This window comes from Semicossyphus pulcher, unplaced genomic scaffold (assembly GCF_022749685.1).
Source record: "Semicossyphus pulcher isolate SPU_LCO1_2020_fin unplaced genomic scaffold, fSemPul1.0.p SCAF_15, whole genome shotgun sequence".
NCBI classification, from domain to species: domain Eukaryota; kingdom Metazoa; phylum Chordata; class Actinopteri; order Labriformes; family Labridae; genus Semicossyphus; species Semicossyphus pulcher.
In genome coordinates, this window is record NW_027211659.1 from 6,457,687 (window position 1) to 6,474,224 (window position 16,538).

Here is a 16,538-nt window from a genome sequence, read left to right on the forward strand (position 1 = left end):
CATTAGAGGAATCAAGCAGCTCCTGGAATAACACCTGTGGCTGAAAGACAGGGAGACAGGCGCAGAGGGGGGAGGGGCAGGGCGTGTATGTACTCTGTGTGTGCACACAGGCAATATTCACCTCCTATCTCTCACGTTTGAATTATGTGACTTCAAGAGTGTTGCTACTTTATGCATTTGTTTTTAATACTGGATTTAACCAATTATACCTATTACAGTGTGTCTTATTTAATTGCATGCATATTATTTAATAAGTGTTTTTTTTCTTTTGGTCAGTAATGTGTCGTGGAACAGCTTGGCCATCCCAGACACACATTGTTCTCCAGATGGGGAGGGCTACCAGTGTCCTCTGGGCTTCAAATGCATGGACCTGGAAGAGCTGGGCCTCAGCCGACAGGAGCTTGGTTATAGTGGCTTCAATGAACTCGGTACAGTATAGGCTATAATCTGACACATCTCGTGCATTGAAACACACAGCCATAACAATCTGATAACATCTAATAACTGAAAAAACATATCAGACACAATTTATTATTTCAACTGGGCGCTGCTTGTGATTTTTTTCTGCGAATGTCGCCACAGTCTGTAATACTGCAAATGCAAAGGCTTTCATTAGTGGGCCATGGGCTAAATCAACATTGTGTTACCTCTTTCGGCGATAGATAGTGACTTAACAGACACAGTTACTTGATCAACTTTGAAAGAATGACCCTGTGTGAGAAGGTATAAACTGTAAGAGTCCTGTATATACCAGCTTTGCCGTGAAGCCGAGCCTTATCAGCTGTACGGTGCTTAAATCGAGTGTCGGTGCACAGTGCAGAGCCCCTAATCTGCTGATAGCCGTGAAGGAGACTGAAAGCTTCACAGTAAACAGGACATTAAAGGACGTTATAGACTGGAATTTGGTGCATTCATTGCAGCTCACAGCCTCAATGTATTTGCCTATCCACAAACTACAATGCACTTAGATAGTATTAATGTGGATGATCCAAAGAAAGGGTTTATTGATGATTTGGATGTACTATTTTTTTCTTCCCATTCAGACCAGAGTAAAAAGCTTTCAGACAAATACAGTGACTTGGCCCAGAATCCCAGAGCCCTGATTCAGAACTGTAAAATAAGAAGCTTAAAGCGATGATATGATGCGCTTAATAGTTGTCACTGGTTCTGATCTGCCAGCTGTCTGTCAGCTGCGTTTGACAGCTGCTGGTTACTTTAAAACAGATGTAGCCAACGACTTACTAATCTATTTGTCTCTTTGTATCACCCGGTTCACTCGTGATCTTTTCTAACATTAAAATAATGGGATGTTTCTATCCTGATTAAATCATCTTTGGCTGTGGTGCTCTTTGGAGTGTTTAAAGTACAGACAGTTAATTTGCGGAGAGCAGCCAAGAGTTTCATTTTGTAGTTTGGCCACTGCACTGTATTTTGGTTAATTAACTACATCTGACCAAATTTGTCGGTGACAGTGACAAAGACACGCATTAGAGATAATTTCATCAGATTAATGAGTCTGCCAAACAGTTAGAGCTCTTAGTCTTGTCAGTGCAAAGAGGAATGGAATCGTGAGGGGACTGGGTTGCTGTATTTCTCATCCTGTACGCTGTCAAAACGTGCTTTTACCGTCAACGCTTTTTTCAATAGCAATCTGTTCTTTTCATCTCTGCTGAACATCTGCCTGACTCCTGTCTCCTGTCTTTGTTTAGGGACGAGTATCTTCACCGTGTACGAGGCTGCGTCACAGGAGGGTTGGGTGTTCCTCATGTACAGAGCCATTGACAGTTTCCCTCGCTGGCGCTCCTACTTCTACTTTATAACCCTCATTTTCTTCTTGGCATGGCTTGTCAAGGTTAGAGCGTGACTCTCTCTCTACTGCACTTTTCCTAACGCTCTCAGCTCCCGTGGCGTGGCTGCAGGGTATCGCTAACACAGAAAGGTTTTGGTTAATTGACATAACCTAATCTTCCACCTACAGACATAACGATTTCCCCTTGTTAGTCGAATGTTCTCCAGCTAATGAGAGAATGAACGTCATGCACAGCTAGTGAAAAGAAGTCAAGAGGCAGACGTCTACTTGGTCGTTTATTTTTAATTGTCACAAGACTCTTTCTCTTTTTCAGTCTCTAATTATCTTCTTCTTTCACAGAATGTGTTCATAGCAGTCATCATCGAGACGTTCGCTGAGATCAGAGTGCAGTTTCAGCAGATGTGGGGGTCGAGGAGCAGTACCACCTCCACTGCTACAACACAGGTAAATCTATCCATCACAAAGCTGACAGAGTAGTGCCACTTCATGTTCCGCCTTAACTGACGTAGTTCCAAACATTTCTTGAATACTGTCTGTCTTTAAAGCCGCTCGTCTCCGTACGGAGTGCACAAAATGTGTTATATCATCAAGGTTGAGCTTATAAAAGTTGCATGAGCTCAGAAAATCAAAGGAATGAACACAAACACATTTTGACAGGGGGTGGCTTTCTAAGCTAAGCAAGAGTGCACGGTCATCAATAAATACCTTCACTAAATTCAGAATTGGCTGCCTCAGGGTCCAGAGACCATCAGATGTCTGCTTTTTTAATGAACCTGGATTGTTAGGAAGGAAGATCACATCAACTTGATTAAAAGATAGAGGATATTATTATTTCAAGAAAGCAGATTTATTCATAAAATTGACAAGGAGATGCTTTGGTTGTTGGCTTGTTCAGTGCAATTGGTCCTTGTGATTTGAGATGCTGTCTCCCTTTTGGAATGACTTTCTTCTTTTTGAATCGCTCAGTTCATGAGGCATTTAAAGGCTGTGGCTTTAAACCAAACATAGATCCATCCCTCCAATATCTATACTGCTTATACTGCTCAGGGTCACGTTGGGCTGGAGCCTATCCCAGCTGCTATTGGGCGAGAGGCGGGGTACACCCATGTCAATCACAGGGCTGACGCGTAGAGAGAGACGACCTTTCACGCTCACACTTACACCTACGGGCCATTTAGAGTCACCTATGACCCGAACAAGCATGTCTTTGGACTGTGGGGCACAGAGGGCACCCACGCTTGCACACAGGAAGGCCCACTTCATCCAAACTGGGGTTCCAACCAGGAATATTCTAGCTGTGAGGCAGCAGCGCTAACAACTGCACCCCCGAACATAGGTGATCTACATTTTAGCTGTGTTATTTGTTTTAGATCAAGTTTACAAAGGCTGATCTGGTTTGGTTGAGGTCTATATTTCCAAGGTCTCCAACCCTCACCCAATAAGGACTTTTCCTGCATCATGGGGAATTTGGGGTCATAGAGTTCGACAGTGCTGTCTCCCATACGCGGAGAAGCGAAAGCTCATGTGTGTAGTTGTCTGGGGAGGCAATTTAGATGGAAGTTTTCTGGCCTCAGAGGGACTCTGGAAAAAGACTCAGTAAGCAGAGGCAGGGTCTTGGCTGGACCTTTTCGAAGCCATCCAGTCCTTGTATAACCTGAGTGAGAGCTATGTTCCTATATATTCCAGGCAGTAAGTGAAGCAGGTTCTAAGACCGTTTGTGTTTATCATGGAAAGACTCACATAATGCAGCCAAATGGAAGAAAGCGGGAGCTTCAGTGACTTCAGTATTACATCACCGTCTTTTTGTTATTGTATGGTTCTTCTTGCTTCATTAGACCGTTTCCACCAGCTGAATGTGAAGCAGAGGAGATAAAGTCGGCACCTCCAAGTTTAAGGCGTGGTATTTGGCCATTTGATAATGGGTTACCCATCAGTTGGAAAGGAGCGAGGTGAGGTACCTACTGCAAGAGACTGACAAGCAGAGAAGAGTATCACCAACAGTAACAGGGTGTTTTGGTGAAGAGCGAGCTTGCTGATAAGTTCTTGATTTATCAGGTCATGAGATCTGGGCAGCGACCGAAATGAGATTGAAGTTACAAAAAAAATGCTTTATGTCACACAAAGGATGAGGTAAGAAAAGAGCTCGGACAAGAATAGCTACTTTCTGGTGTTGAAAGAAAATATTTGTGGTAGTTTCCGCATTTATCCGGACGCTTCCATGACACTTAATTTTAAAATCTTGGCACAACTGGAAGAAGACCTTGGGCAGCGACAGAATATAACTTTGGGATCTACAAGGACTTGCGTACCTGACCTTGCCTTTACTTTGCCGTGTCTTAATCCATCTTTGTACATTTGGATAGTTTGCAGCGATCAATTCGTTTCTTCAAAAACTAAGAATTTAAACCTAAAGAAAGAGAACAGTAGTTTGCCACGCATTTTAACCCCCTTACACACAGACTGTGGAGCATCCCCAAGGCTAAAGAGTTAAGCACTGCGATTTCCCAGGCAAAGCAAGATGTTAAAAAATACATCGTTTTTTGCATTAATTGCCTATAAATTGCCATTAGATCAGGCCATAGAGGAAAATATACTTATTAAGGAATAGTGACTTTATGGCCTAAAAAGATATAAGATCTAATACAGAAGAGAGGGGAAACCAATAGTTATTAAGGGCTTTGACGTTTTTTGGTGTTTCATTCTATAAATGCCTGCAGATTTCCTGCCATCATACAGTCTAGACAGAGCCCATTTATGCGAGTGATTGGCATTGGCTTTTTTTCAAGATGGAACATTTATCTATCTAACAAATGCCCTTTTAGGTACGAAAGGAGTGGTGTCTCTGCTTTTGATTAATGCCTATTTTTTTGTGACAGACATTTGATTGCCTCTTCCACGCTTACAGTAGACTACTCGGGATTGTCTAAGAGGGTGAGGAAGTGGGTTTGAAGCGGAGGAAATCAAGAGAAAAAGAATGTATAATTTATGATTAAATTACAAAGTTAAACTGTGAAGATAAGGAGGCTTCAGAGCTGACAAACCGTCAAATTCACAAAAAACATATGGCTGCATGGGACAATAGCCAATAAAATGAATGGACCTGCATTTGTATTTTGGAGCTGAAAAGATAAATATTTGACTTTTGTAATCATAATGAAGTTGGCGTGACAAGCAGCAATCTGTTTTAATGGCTGTCTTGGAACACCAAGAAACTGGATCCCTCAATCGTGATGGTGCCACTGGCATGCATACACCGCTATGACCTTGAAAACAATTAACCTTTCCTTTTATTATCAATTAATTGTAATCACATAGTCATGCCCCAATCTTTATCTTAGAGGAGGAAAAACTAATTAGCTATGGTGTAACACTTAACCGTCAATCACAGAGGCTGGAACAATATGCGCCCTTCTTCGTGTTCCCCGGAGAGGTAGGCTGGTATGAGGTTGCCCCTGGAGACACAACCCATGCCACATCAGTCATATGACTTTGCCATACCGTCTTCAGATTATTCAAAGTTAGATTAGATTTAAGCTGTAAATGCGTAACCGTGTTAATGAAGTGACAATGGATTAATCCGGTTCAGTTTCACAGATTCAGGCTTTTTGTCCCATATCTTGATGAGTAGATGTTATTAAGGTTGAATTTATGTTTGAAATAAATTTCAGTCTGCTTTGCCTTTTCTGAAGTCAAATGATCTCAACCATGTGAGTTTGATATACAGATTGTACATAGTATTCTCTTTGCCATGTTATATTGAAAACCCCCAAAAATGGTGTCATATTTTGAAAATATGAGGGGTGTTGGGGTACTCTATGAAAGAAGCATGAAACAGCTCTCTGTATAGGCTGTGTGATTGGTTCTCAAAGCTGCGTTGCATGCCATTCTCAACATTTCAGAAACAATCAATGATGCACAGTGAGTCAACCCACAACCCACCTAGCAGGGAACGTTCCCATAACATTACAGGGGCAGCTGTGGCTCAGTGGTAGAGTCGGTCATCCTTCAATCAGAAGGTCGGAGGTTCGATCCCAGTTCCATCCGGCTACATGTCGAAGTGTCCTTGAGCAAGACACTGATAACTGATTGACAGTTGGGCACTTTAGCTAGCAGCCTCTGCCATCAGTGTATGAATGTGACATGTAGTGTAAAAGCAGCTTTGAGTGGTCGCAAAGACTTGAAAAGCTATATAAGTACAGTCCATTTACCATTTACCACTTCATTTACATTAGCTAACATTACCTAGAAAGAAAACTTTTTAATCTAATATTCAAAACGTTTTAAGGATGTTTATCATATCAAATAAGTGCTTGTAACGGTAAAACGTAAACGTTTTAAATGCAACATTATGAGGATATTTTCTGGATGTTTTCAGGAACCAGATAAACACTTCCCGCTCAAAACATTACCAGAACATCGCATGTAACGTTCTCAGAATGTTCCTAGAACAAAAAAATTCTAGCTGGGTGCCTACCATGACAAAAAGCCAAGTGATGCAAAAAAGTTCAGGTTAATGGCCTCTTGACCAAGTACAACGTTGATATCAGACTATTTCTGCATAACTCTGAGTTCAATGGAAAATTCCTTCTCATTATTTGTTGTTATTTTAGGCCATGTTAGATGTGTGCCGGTCTGTCCGTTGGCCATTAGATTGGTCAGTCCTTGACTTTGGTCCAGACTGAAAAATGTACTGAAGTATTGGATGGATCGCCATGCAATCTGTACAGGCATTCATGGTCTCATGAAGATGAAGCCTACTGACTTTAGGAACCTGACAGTTTCTCTCCAACTTCCCCAAAAGGTCAATGTTTTTACTTATACTGTGAAAAATCTCAACATCTACTGGAAGGATTGGCATGGGATTTTGTTCAGACATTCACGGTTCCCAGATGATGAATCCTAGTGACTTATTGGACTTTTCCTCTTGTCTACCAACTGAAGAAATTAGAGAATTATTGTTTGATGGATCGCCGTAGCTCCCCTCAAAATAAGCTGCAGCCAATTTGGTTATCTTCTGACCATCAGCCTCAGCTCTACTTTGTTCTAACCTTGCTTAACTTAGAGGCTGAAGTAAACACTGTATTTGGAGCTGGCGTTTTGTAACCAGTTTTCTTTTGCCTATAACTTAACATTTCATGTGTTGGAAGAAGGATGGATATTCATGAGCGAGCCAGCTGTCTTGTGCTTTCCAAAGTCTCTGCTGTGATATTGGTTTTGTTTTTTATTTCTGGTGTTAGGTCCTTAGGCCTACATACTGTATTTAGTAGCTCATGCTGTGTGTGTATGGGTAGGAAGCTGTGAGTATGAAGCCTTCAGCCTTTTTTTTTGTGTGGCCACAGATGTTTTATGAAGATGCAGCCAAAGGGTAGATGTGTGCGTTTCAGTTTTCCGTCCAGTACTTTGAGTTGTATGCAAGGATGTTTTTTTGTGTGTGTTCTGCCCCTCATGTGGTGTCCTTGTGCCACAGATGTTCCATGAAGACGCTGCTGGGGGATGGCAGCTTGTAGCTGTGGACGTCAACAAACCACATGGCCGAGCGCCTGCCTGCCTCCAGGTAAACTCACCACATAATTAATATGCTGCTGGTGCTGCAAAGTGTTCCTCCTTCATTCTCCCTCGCACGCACAAATACAAAGATCCAGGAACATATCTTCATCTAATATCGAACAATCTTAGCTGTGTCTAATTGTATATCTTCTGATGTTGGAATGCTGCATTGATAGAGAATCAGTAAACCTCATCCATTTAACAAGAGCCACAGATGCTCGCAGTATCACCTCATTGTTTCCACATTTGTCTGTGTCTTCAATGTCTGTGTCAAACCGCTAAATGATGGGATTTTAAATGAGGGGAGGCTTGTCTTTCATGTGTAGAACCGCTCTAATGATGTCGCTCCAGTGATAGATGGGTTTTAAATGACGTCTACATGATGGACGCCGCTGTTGCTTTGGTGGTCAATGTGATCCAAATGGTTGGGCTTTAAAGATAAGCAGAAAGCAGCAGGCGTTGCTTACAGCTGCCGCACTGTTGATAGCGGTGCGGAGTAAAAAAGGCTAAGCCCTCGCTGTGAGGGACTGCCAATAGCGTGTACGGCTATGAGAGGGAGGATTGCTGTCAACAATACGTCATGTAGAAAATACTATTCCAGAGCTGAGCTCGAAGGAGGCACGCACACACAAACCGAGCGAGGCACCGACACAAAAACAGAGAAATGGGTTAAAGATGAAGGGAAGAAAGTGAGAGAGAAAAGAGGGGACGTGAAATATGCAGAAGTCCCATTAAAGCAGCATGTCCCCCGGAGCCTCATCATCACTTTGAGGCAAGATTTAGATAGAGGGATAACCAGAGGGATAAACACGACTGACTTCCCTCTGAGCCCTGCGCTCCATTACGTGGAACACCCAAAGACTGCTTCATCTGCCTCATTCCCTTAGAGCAAAATACTTATTATTGTCTTCCTGTGCCAACAAGAAGGCCACATTTGACGGTAAAATCAAGGGTTAACTGATTAACAGAGAGATTAGAAAACAGCTTCCACTTGAATGAGACTGCTGTGAAGGCAAGGTGAGGGCGCCAACGCAGCGTGCTACGGCAAAACAACACAGGAGAAAAAAGTTTCACCTGGCTTAACTTTTGCAGCACTACGTCATCATCTAAGGCCACGTCTGCACCTATACGGGTATTTTTCAAATCTGGGTCTTTTGTGAAACTCTGGCGAGGGTGAAGGCTTTTAGAAAGTCTGTTTACATGTAGGTAGGGTAAACTGCGTTTTTGGCTCGTGACGTTAGGCTCTGCGCTGTTATCTCCGTCACAAATGAGGCGACATTCCTTGCAAAATGACGGATGTGACAAAAACAGTGATGCTTATAACCTTGCTTACAGGACTTTTTACATGTTTACACATATATGTACAGTTACTCGTCCACTGTATTGATATATCGTCTCCCCTTCCTCGATGCGCCGTTGCAGCTGGCAATAGATTTTTCAGTTTTTTGATTGGCCGCAATTTTCTTCCTATTCTTTGCGTGACCGGGTTATATCGCTGCCTGTGGCATTCTCATGACAGCGTTTCTGTTGTGTTTTTCGTTATCGTTTGGACAGCCATTTTTTTTATAACCGTGCTTGTGTGGATGGGTTTTTCTTTTTTAAACAAAGGAGGGAAAAACTTAGGTATGCAATGTGTTCCCTAACAAACAGTATGTGCAAGCCAGGGACTGTATATAAGAGGTTGACGTAGCCTGTTTCAAAAGTGGAGCCAACGTGGAAGTTCCTGAAACCTGCATTCCATCTAATGGCCAGCAGGGGGAGACTCCTGTGGTTGCAAAAAGAAGTCTGGTTGTTTGAAACAAGATGACAAAATAGGCCAACTTCTCATGTAATTCATATGTGATTTTAATTTTGTAACTCTGGTCCCATTTAGAGACAAATCTGCGATAAAGTAGGGTATGCCTTACACTGTGGCGACCTGTGATTTTTAAGTAGCTACTATGGCGGCCTGTCAACCAGGATAGAGATGCAACAATAAGTATCCACCCAAATATGAGCTCAATTTAGGGGCTGAATCCTTCGAAGGACGTATTTCAAGGCTGATTGTGTCACAGTGGCCCATTGTCCCATTTTGCAGGTTCCTTCAGATGCGGCCGACCAGTGCATCCTACTTTTCCCGGGCCACGGAGGATACTTTGGGTGCATCCTTAGCAGCCCAACGCATCCCAAGATTCATTGTGCGCTGATTTAAGATGATGATGGCGAACTGTCAAGCGATCAGGAAATACACTTTTAAATGGTGACGTCATGTTTGTTACTTACACTTTTATACAGACTTTGGTTCAAGCACACATTTCTTTGAGAATTACTTCATGCAAATGAAATAAGTTAGCTGTTTCCTTGGTAATAGAGTTTTAAAAGCAGCTTAAAAACAGTGTTTTGTGTCCCATCCTGTAGCACGTCACTCATACCACTGCAGACCCTTTGTTTTTTGAGTCTGCACAGTGCCTTCAGGATGGAGACTTTGCGATCACGACTTCCTGTGAGACGGACAGAGTTGCAAAGTGTTTTAGTGGGTCAGAGTGTAAAACAGCTCCCACCTCCATCACATGGAGCGTTTCAGCTCAGGGCAGTGGCTCCGAAATTGTGATGGATGTCTCCTTTCACACAGAATCTGAGACATGAAAAGCACCTGAGAAAGAGAAAGGGAGGAGAGAAACAAAGGAAGTCATACACATTATCAATTTTTCTTCTTAAAAATATAAGGGGAATATATTTCATTGTAGGAGGAGCACAGGGTCACGGAGTGGGAGAGGTTTGTTAATGAGAACAGAAAGAATGAGGCAGAGCGGTTGAATAGTTTCTCAATGTTAGAAGGAAGCTTCTACGAGAGGTTAAACTAGTTTTTAATGTTCCTTTTCACACTAAAGCAATCTTCAGATTTTGTTCGGTTTTTGTAAATGCATTGCGTATATTTTTTAACCAAAAATTAAATTTTTCATTTAATTTGCTTCACGACTTCACAACCGTAGCCTTGGACATGAAAGGCGTTCTTTGGCGTCAACAGCAGATTGCCAGATAATGTTCCAAACAGTTTACAGTACGTAGCTCAAAGAGTTCAAGCAATCGGCCCTGAAATCCGGATTTTGGGTGAATTATCCCTTTAAAGTACTTTTGTTGTTATTTAAATTTCAGCCCACTGGAGGATCTAAAGTGTCAAACATGAGACAAACAAGAATCAAGCAGTGTTAAAGTTGAATAGTTCTGAGAGTGACTTTGACATGCCTCGTGCGGTGCTTCGTTTCAGAAGTCATCCATTGTTTTCAGTTGCCAGTCACACACTGACAGCATCTTGTGCCATGTCAAACCAACGAGCCACTCTGGAGATGTTTTATATTTTCCGATCGTGTCAGGAATCGGCAAGATCGATGCCAGGAATTCAATCAAGCCACAAAAGCGCCATCACAGATCACAGAGAGGAATTAGGATTGAGGCAATGTTTTTAAAGGTTTAATTTTGTCTTAGATAAATAACTCGTGAACACTGGTGGATAAAGGATCTGAAGCCCTACTTGAATTAAAGTGCAGATATTAGTACAGAATTATTAACTTTATTTTGCAAACCACCTGAAAAAGAAAAAACATGGTCTTCACAGGGTGTTGGTCGACCTGTTCGACTTCATCATCACGGTCACCACGGTCATCTTTCACCGGAGTAGCTGGTTTCCGACGCCTTTATGCGTTCAGTATCACCGTCCACTGGTATTCTGCTCACGTAGTCGCTACCCGCTCGCGTCCGACATGCCTGGACTTGACTTAAAAGCGAAGCCGCGGCTTAATATATATCTGCTTCTTCTGTTCTTTAAGATTTTTTTTGGCCTTCTTGTGCCTTTATTGAGAGAGGGGACAGTGGTGTCCACTGAGCGAGTGGGGGATGACTCGGCGATAGGCTGAGGGTAGGAGTCGAGCCCAGGGCCGCTGCATTGAGGACTGTGGCCTCTGCAAATGGGACGTGCGATTTAACTGCTGAGCTAAGCTGGCGCCCCTCTTTTTCTTTTCCTTCTTCTTTTTGTTCTTCTTCTCCAAGGTTTGGCATCTGTAATGTTGCATCAAAGCCAGCCTTAGTTTTTAACCTCTCAGTTTTCATTCATTTAGAGACGTATTTTCAGTAAAGAAAAATCTAAAATCATTACACCACCAAATTTAAATGTACTTCTGTGTTTACTGTTCTGCACCTAAACACCAAGACATATTCTGTGTACAGTTTGTCTAAACCTACTAGGCAATAAACTTGATTCTGATTCTGATTTCTCCTGGTTTAATTTTGAGTAATGAAGATTCTAATATCTATCAGAGCGTACACATTTTATTCAGGAAGTGTAGCGGAGTAAAAGTTGACAGAAATATAAAAACAGAAAATACTGAAGGACTGTGACGAAGTACTAGTACAGCACTGGTTCTTCTTTTTAATTGGTTTAAACTACACATGACAAGGACCGCTCATAATGTGCTTTAATAGCTACTGGAAAAAAAAACATGAAGAGAAAGCAAATGTCTCTCCATCCGATTAGAAACTGTGAAAGTGGAGAGAACATTTGTGCTGCAGATCTATTATCTGAATTTTCCACACATTTTAGCAATTTTCAAATGAGTTTATGATCTAAATAAAAACCAATAAATTCATCTTTTTATGTCAAAACTGTATCAAACCTTTTAGATACTGTGACATCACTTAAGTAAGACGATGCAGGACTTGGAAAGGGACCAGATTTTAATGTATCCACTACCTCCAGGACAATAGGAACACTGCATGCACATGATTAGATGGAGAAGAGTGTATTTCAGAGTAGAAGAGAATGGATTAAATTGTTATGTTTCAGCCTGTTTTGTTCTCTGATGTTGTAATAGAGGGTGTGAAAAGGCCCATCACATAACAGTGGCACCGTTTTTGATTGATGATGGATATCCTCTATTCTATCCCTCTAAAGCCTTGCCAAACACCTTATTACATTGCTTTTTCACCCATATCAGAGAGAGCAGAGCTGGCTGAGTAGACAGGTAGAGTGAAGACAGGCAGGCGGTGGAGATCCAGCCTGCAGGCCCATCTGCGAGTGCCAGGGAAGTGAAGTGTGAGTTTCTGTTCTGCTCTGCCTGGCTTCAGAGTAATTGGCCGTCAAATGATTAAAATGTTTCGGGGGCTGGCAGGTGGGCGCTATCTACAGGCGGCCTGCGTGTGTGTCCTCCTGTTTGTCTGCCTCCAGCTCACCCGGACACACCAGACGTGTCTTTTAAACCACCTGTTCGTGTCCGGTCAGGTCCTCGTGTCTGATCGTCAGCCTGTCAATCTGCCTGTTGATGCCTGTCCATTTGTGTATGTGTGTGTGTGTGTGTGTCAGGCTGGGTCTGTCTGGGTCCAACGTTTTACAGCAGTTGGAGATAACACATAATTGATTAACCACCTGCTCTTTTTGGAGACAGAAAGGAAAAGGCAGCTTCTCCTTTTGAGGGGCTAAAAACCTAAATAACTCTCAGAGTCGAGAGTTGTTCTCTGAATCAGACGTCTTTTTAAATCTTACAGTTACAATTCTTAACAGAGTCTTAATTTTGTACATTTTTGACAACATCTGTTGTCCTTAACCACCATTGTCGTGCTGTCTTTGAATTCCACTTCTCTGAAGTTACTTCTGGTAAGTGTCAGACTACTTTTTTTTAAGTTAACAGTTACTGTAGGTGGTGTTGTTTTGAAGTGTTGTGATCTTATCATCACCAGCAGAGACTTCAGGAAGTCTCACCAGGGCAAGAAGTCTCTAACACAACCCTCTGTAATATTGTCATATTTACATTTCATCCATCCATCCATCTATTATCTACACTGCTTGTCCTAGTCAGGGTCACGACGGGGCTGGAGTCTATCCCAGCTGTCATTGGGTGAAAGGCGTGGGGTACACCCTGGACTTGACGCCAGCCAATCACAGGGCTGTCGCATACAGACAACCTTTCACGTTCACATTCACACTTACAGGCAATTTAGAGTCACCAATGACCCTACCGTTGGACTGTTGGAGGAACCCACGCATGCACAGGGAGAACATGTTGACTCCACTCAGACAAGCCCCCTTCTCTGAGCTGGGACTCGAACTAGGAACCTTCTAGCTGTGAGGCGACTAACCACTGCACCACCGTGCAGCCCTCTTTACATTTCAGTTTTTGCACAAATAAAACTCACAAGATACAACAGTTAAATGAGTGAGCTATAGAGCTCCCTGTAGCTTTTGGACAGCGCCATGTTTCCTGAGCATTTCCTGTATCCAGGCAGTCTCTGCAACTCTCTGCAAGAAAGCAAATAGGTGTATTTCCTTAAATGTTGAACTTTAGCTTTAAAGCCAAAAATTCCTTTCATTACATAAAATATATTAAAGTTGTAGACGCATGTTTTTATCCGCTCTACTTCAGTTTTTCATGTCTGTAAACTTAACACTCTGGAGTAGGAATTAAAACAAAGCACCGTGAGACCAGTTGCATGAATGGATAGTCATTGGTCACACCTTTGAGGTGCCAGTACAAATTTATGTAACATCCTTTATATAATTGCTTCTTTGTTTCCATCCCACCGACGCTCCGACTCTATTGTTTCTTAAATTTCATCAGTGTTTTCCTGGTTTCTCAGTATTTCTCTCATGGTAGCAGCACAGACCAGTGAAGGTTAATGACGCGTCCTGTTTCTCTCCCTGCAGACGTGCTCTGCTAATTAGCCCCTGGTGCTCCACCATGCCATAATTACACTGCTGATTGGAGCTTTGGCTGTTATAAGAGAAAATAGAGGGTGACGCTCTTTACAGGTGTACCCTCCTGGATTAAAAAAAAAAAAAAGTCACATCTTTTAAAGTCAATTAGCCCTGAAAAATCAAGAACCTAAGGACTTTATATATTATAATAAATGTGAGCACAAAGGATGAGCATGAAAGTCATGATGAATGCTTTACTTTAGTAATCCGGCAGGACCATTTGATTAATTTTGCGTCGCTTTTGTTGATGAGCAGCGGCTTACTCCCTCATTTCTCAGCCCCCTCTCCACAGAGCTAAATACAGAGTGATGGATAACCCCGCAGCTCACTGGGGGGTGCTGAAGTCCAATGAAAGGGACACCTTTCTGACCTCTGCCTCACCAGCAAGAGGTTATTGATTCTCTGGATCCCTCCTCTTACCCCTGCCACCAATCTTCACCCTCTGGATCTTCCCCAGTGACACTGCTCGTGTCACTTTAAGCTCACACACACACAGACACACAAAGTGTCAAGGTTAAGGTCAGTTTGGATCTATGTGTGGAAGGAGAGCACAGAGAAAAGGGAAATTGGCTGAAGGGGGAAAAAGGAGAGGAGGAAAAGAATAAGTAAGAAAGCATTTGGGCAAAGCAGGTTAGATATGTGCGTAAAATGAGAAAGATGCTTAAATCAGACTGGGCCTCATTTACAAACCATGTTAAGGAAGACATTTCTACTTAAAACCCTGTCACCTACTACTTAGGTAGTACAACTTCTTACATACTGTCAGGCATGTGGTAATGACACATCGTGCAGATGTGGATATTGCAGACTTGGTCTATCAGCTTGTCTTTAAAACTTTCTTCCATTGTTGTCCCCGCTGCTGTGTTGACCCTATCACGACACTGCCCCTACTGTTCATGAGCAGACTGCATCTGGCATATGCTCCAAACAGATGAAGGGAAGGCAGGGCAGCTTTGTGCGCAGGCAAACACGTAGTTAAAGAAAGTATGTCTCTAGCTTTAGTTAAAGAGCAGCGCCAGTCATGATTTAAGAAATATAAAATGCTCTGCTTGAAATAATAAATTGTGTCTGATGTTTTTTCTGCAAAAGACCTTGTAAAAATCCTCCCAAGGCATCTCCTCCTTCTTCCTCCCCAAATCTGCAGAGTCTGTATTACGATGACGGTTACAGCTGGCTCACGCATCGCCTGTAGTTTTGCACATAATGATACGCATAGCGTCACCCCGTCCATTGTGACGTCTCAAACCTGCCAATCTGAAAACGTGTTGTTCAGCCTGTCCTTGGTACGCTGCAGTTTAAAAGCAGACAGGCCCAGCCATGGAGATGACTGCTTATGTTGTCCCTGATATGTCTTGTAGCACATGAAGAACACCACATGGAGATGTTTACAAGGTTAAACACTTGATTTTTCACTGGAGGGGGGCTTTAAAAACTAAATCCACGCACACTGAAGAGCACACTAATTTGCTTAAATGCATGTGTAAAACAAGAACAATACAAGCTAAGCTAAGCTAAGCTAGGCTAATTACCTATGCTAACTGGGAAACAACTGGCGTTTATTTATCATTTCATTAATTTCAACGATACTGAGTTCAACAACACGTCATAAATCTAACAGACTTTTCTCATAAACCGTCTTTACAACGAAATGTAAGAAAAATCTTAAGTTATTGTTATTGGTCTAGACTGCGATCAGCCACATAAACATATCGTGATATATGCTGAAAAGAAATAAATCAAAAGTCTAGAAGGAATAGGCTGACGGGGACTCCGAGGTGGCGAAAGCACAGCAGATATTAATAAGAGTAGGAGGCTGCAGACTGGCAGACCATCATGTTTTATTAAGACCTGTTTTCCTGCCAGACCCATGAGTCAGCCTGCTTTAGTCGAGGCCGTAATAAGCCAAGAGGGCTGCCACTTCTCAAGATCCCCAACCCAGCAAGATTTAACACACCCACTCCTTCAGCCCAAAGCTTCAGATTAAAGTAAGGCTGTGTTGAAACCGCAGTTAGCCACGAATAAGCCGTGCTCTTTTCCAATCTGACAAAAGATTTCTGAATAGGTCCGTCTGTTCTGCATTGTTTCCTTCGGATTTGTTTCTAGACACTCTGATTATCATCACTTGTTTATTCCGTGTCAACAAATACCAGCAAAAAGATACGTCAAGTGAAGCAGCCTGTAATCCCACTCAGTTTCTTCTTAATCTCAGTAAACAGGAGACAGAAAACTGTAGCAGGAGACGGGTGCCAGAACAAGGCCCAGTCTGTTGGTGACAATTCCTGTGTGAATGCTGCTACATCCTGCCAGCTATGTGCACATGTGCTCCACTCCTCTCATGTACCGGCGGAAAGAGCATTTGTCCTCCTTGGCAGGGAGAGCGAACAGACGGAGCGCGAGGAAGCAGTCATTGGTCTGTCAGTCTGCCTCTCTGTCCCTGGTCGTGTTACAGTTGCTGCC

General features: G+C 42.6%; 1 protein-coding gene across 3 annotated transcripts in view; it reads left to right on the forward strand.

The window, feature by feature from the left end:
* nalcn (sodium leak channel, non-selective) overlaps positions 1-16,538 on the forward strand; it is an 88,213-nt gene that overhangs the window by 16,116 nt on the left and 55,559 nt on the right. For all 3 annotated transcript variants that reach the window (XM_069663115.1, XM_069663113.1, XM_069663114.1), the window contains exons 8-11: positions 277-428; positions 1,710-1,852; positions 2,150-2,254; positions 7,278-7,364. In XM_069663115.1, the coding sequence (XP_069519216.1) occupies positions 277-428; positions 1,710-1,852; positions 2,150-2,254; positions 7,278-7,364 (487 nt within the window). The remainder of the gene's footprint in view (positions 1-276; positions 429-1,709; positions 1,853-2,149; positions 2,255-7,277; positions 7,365-16,538) is intronic.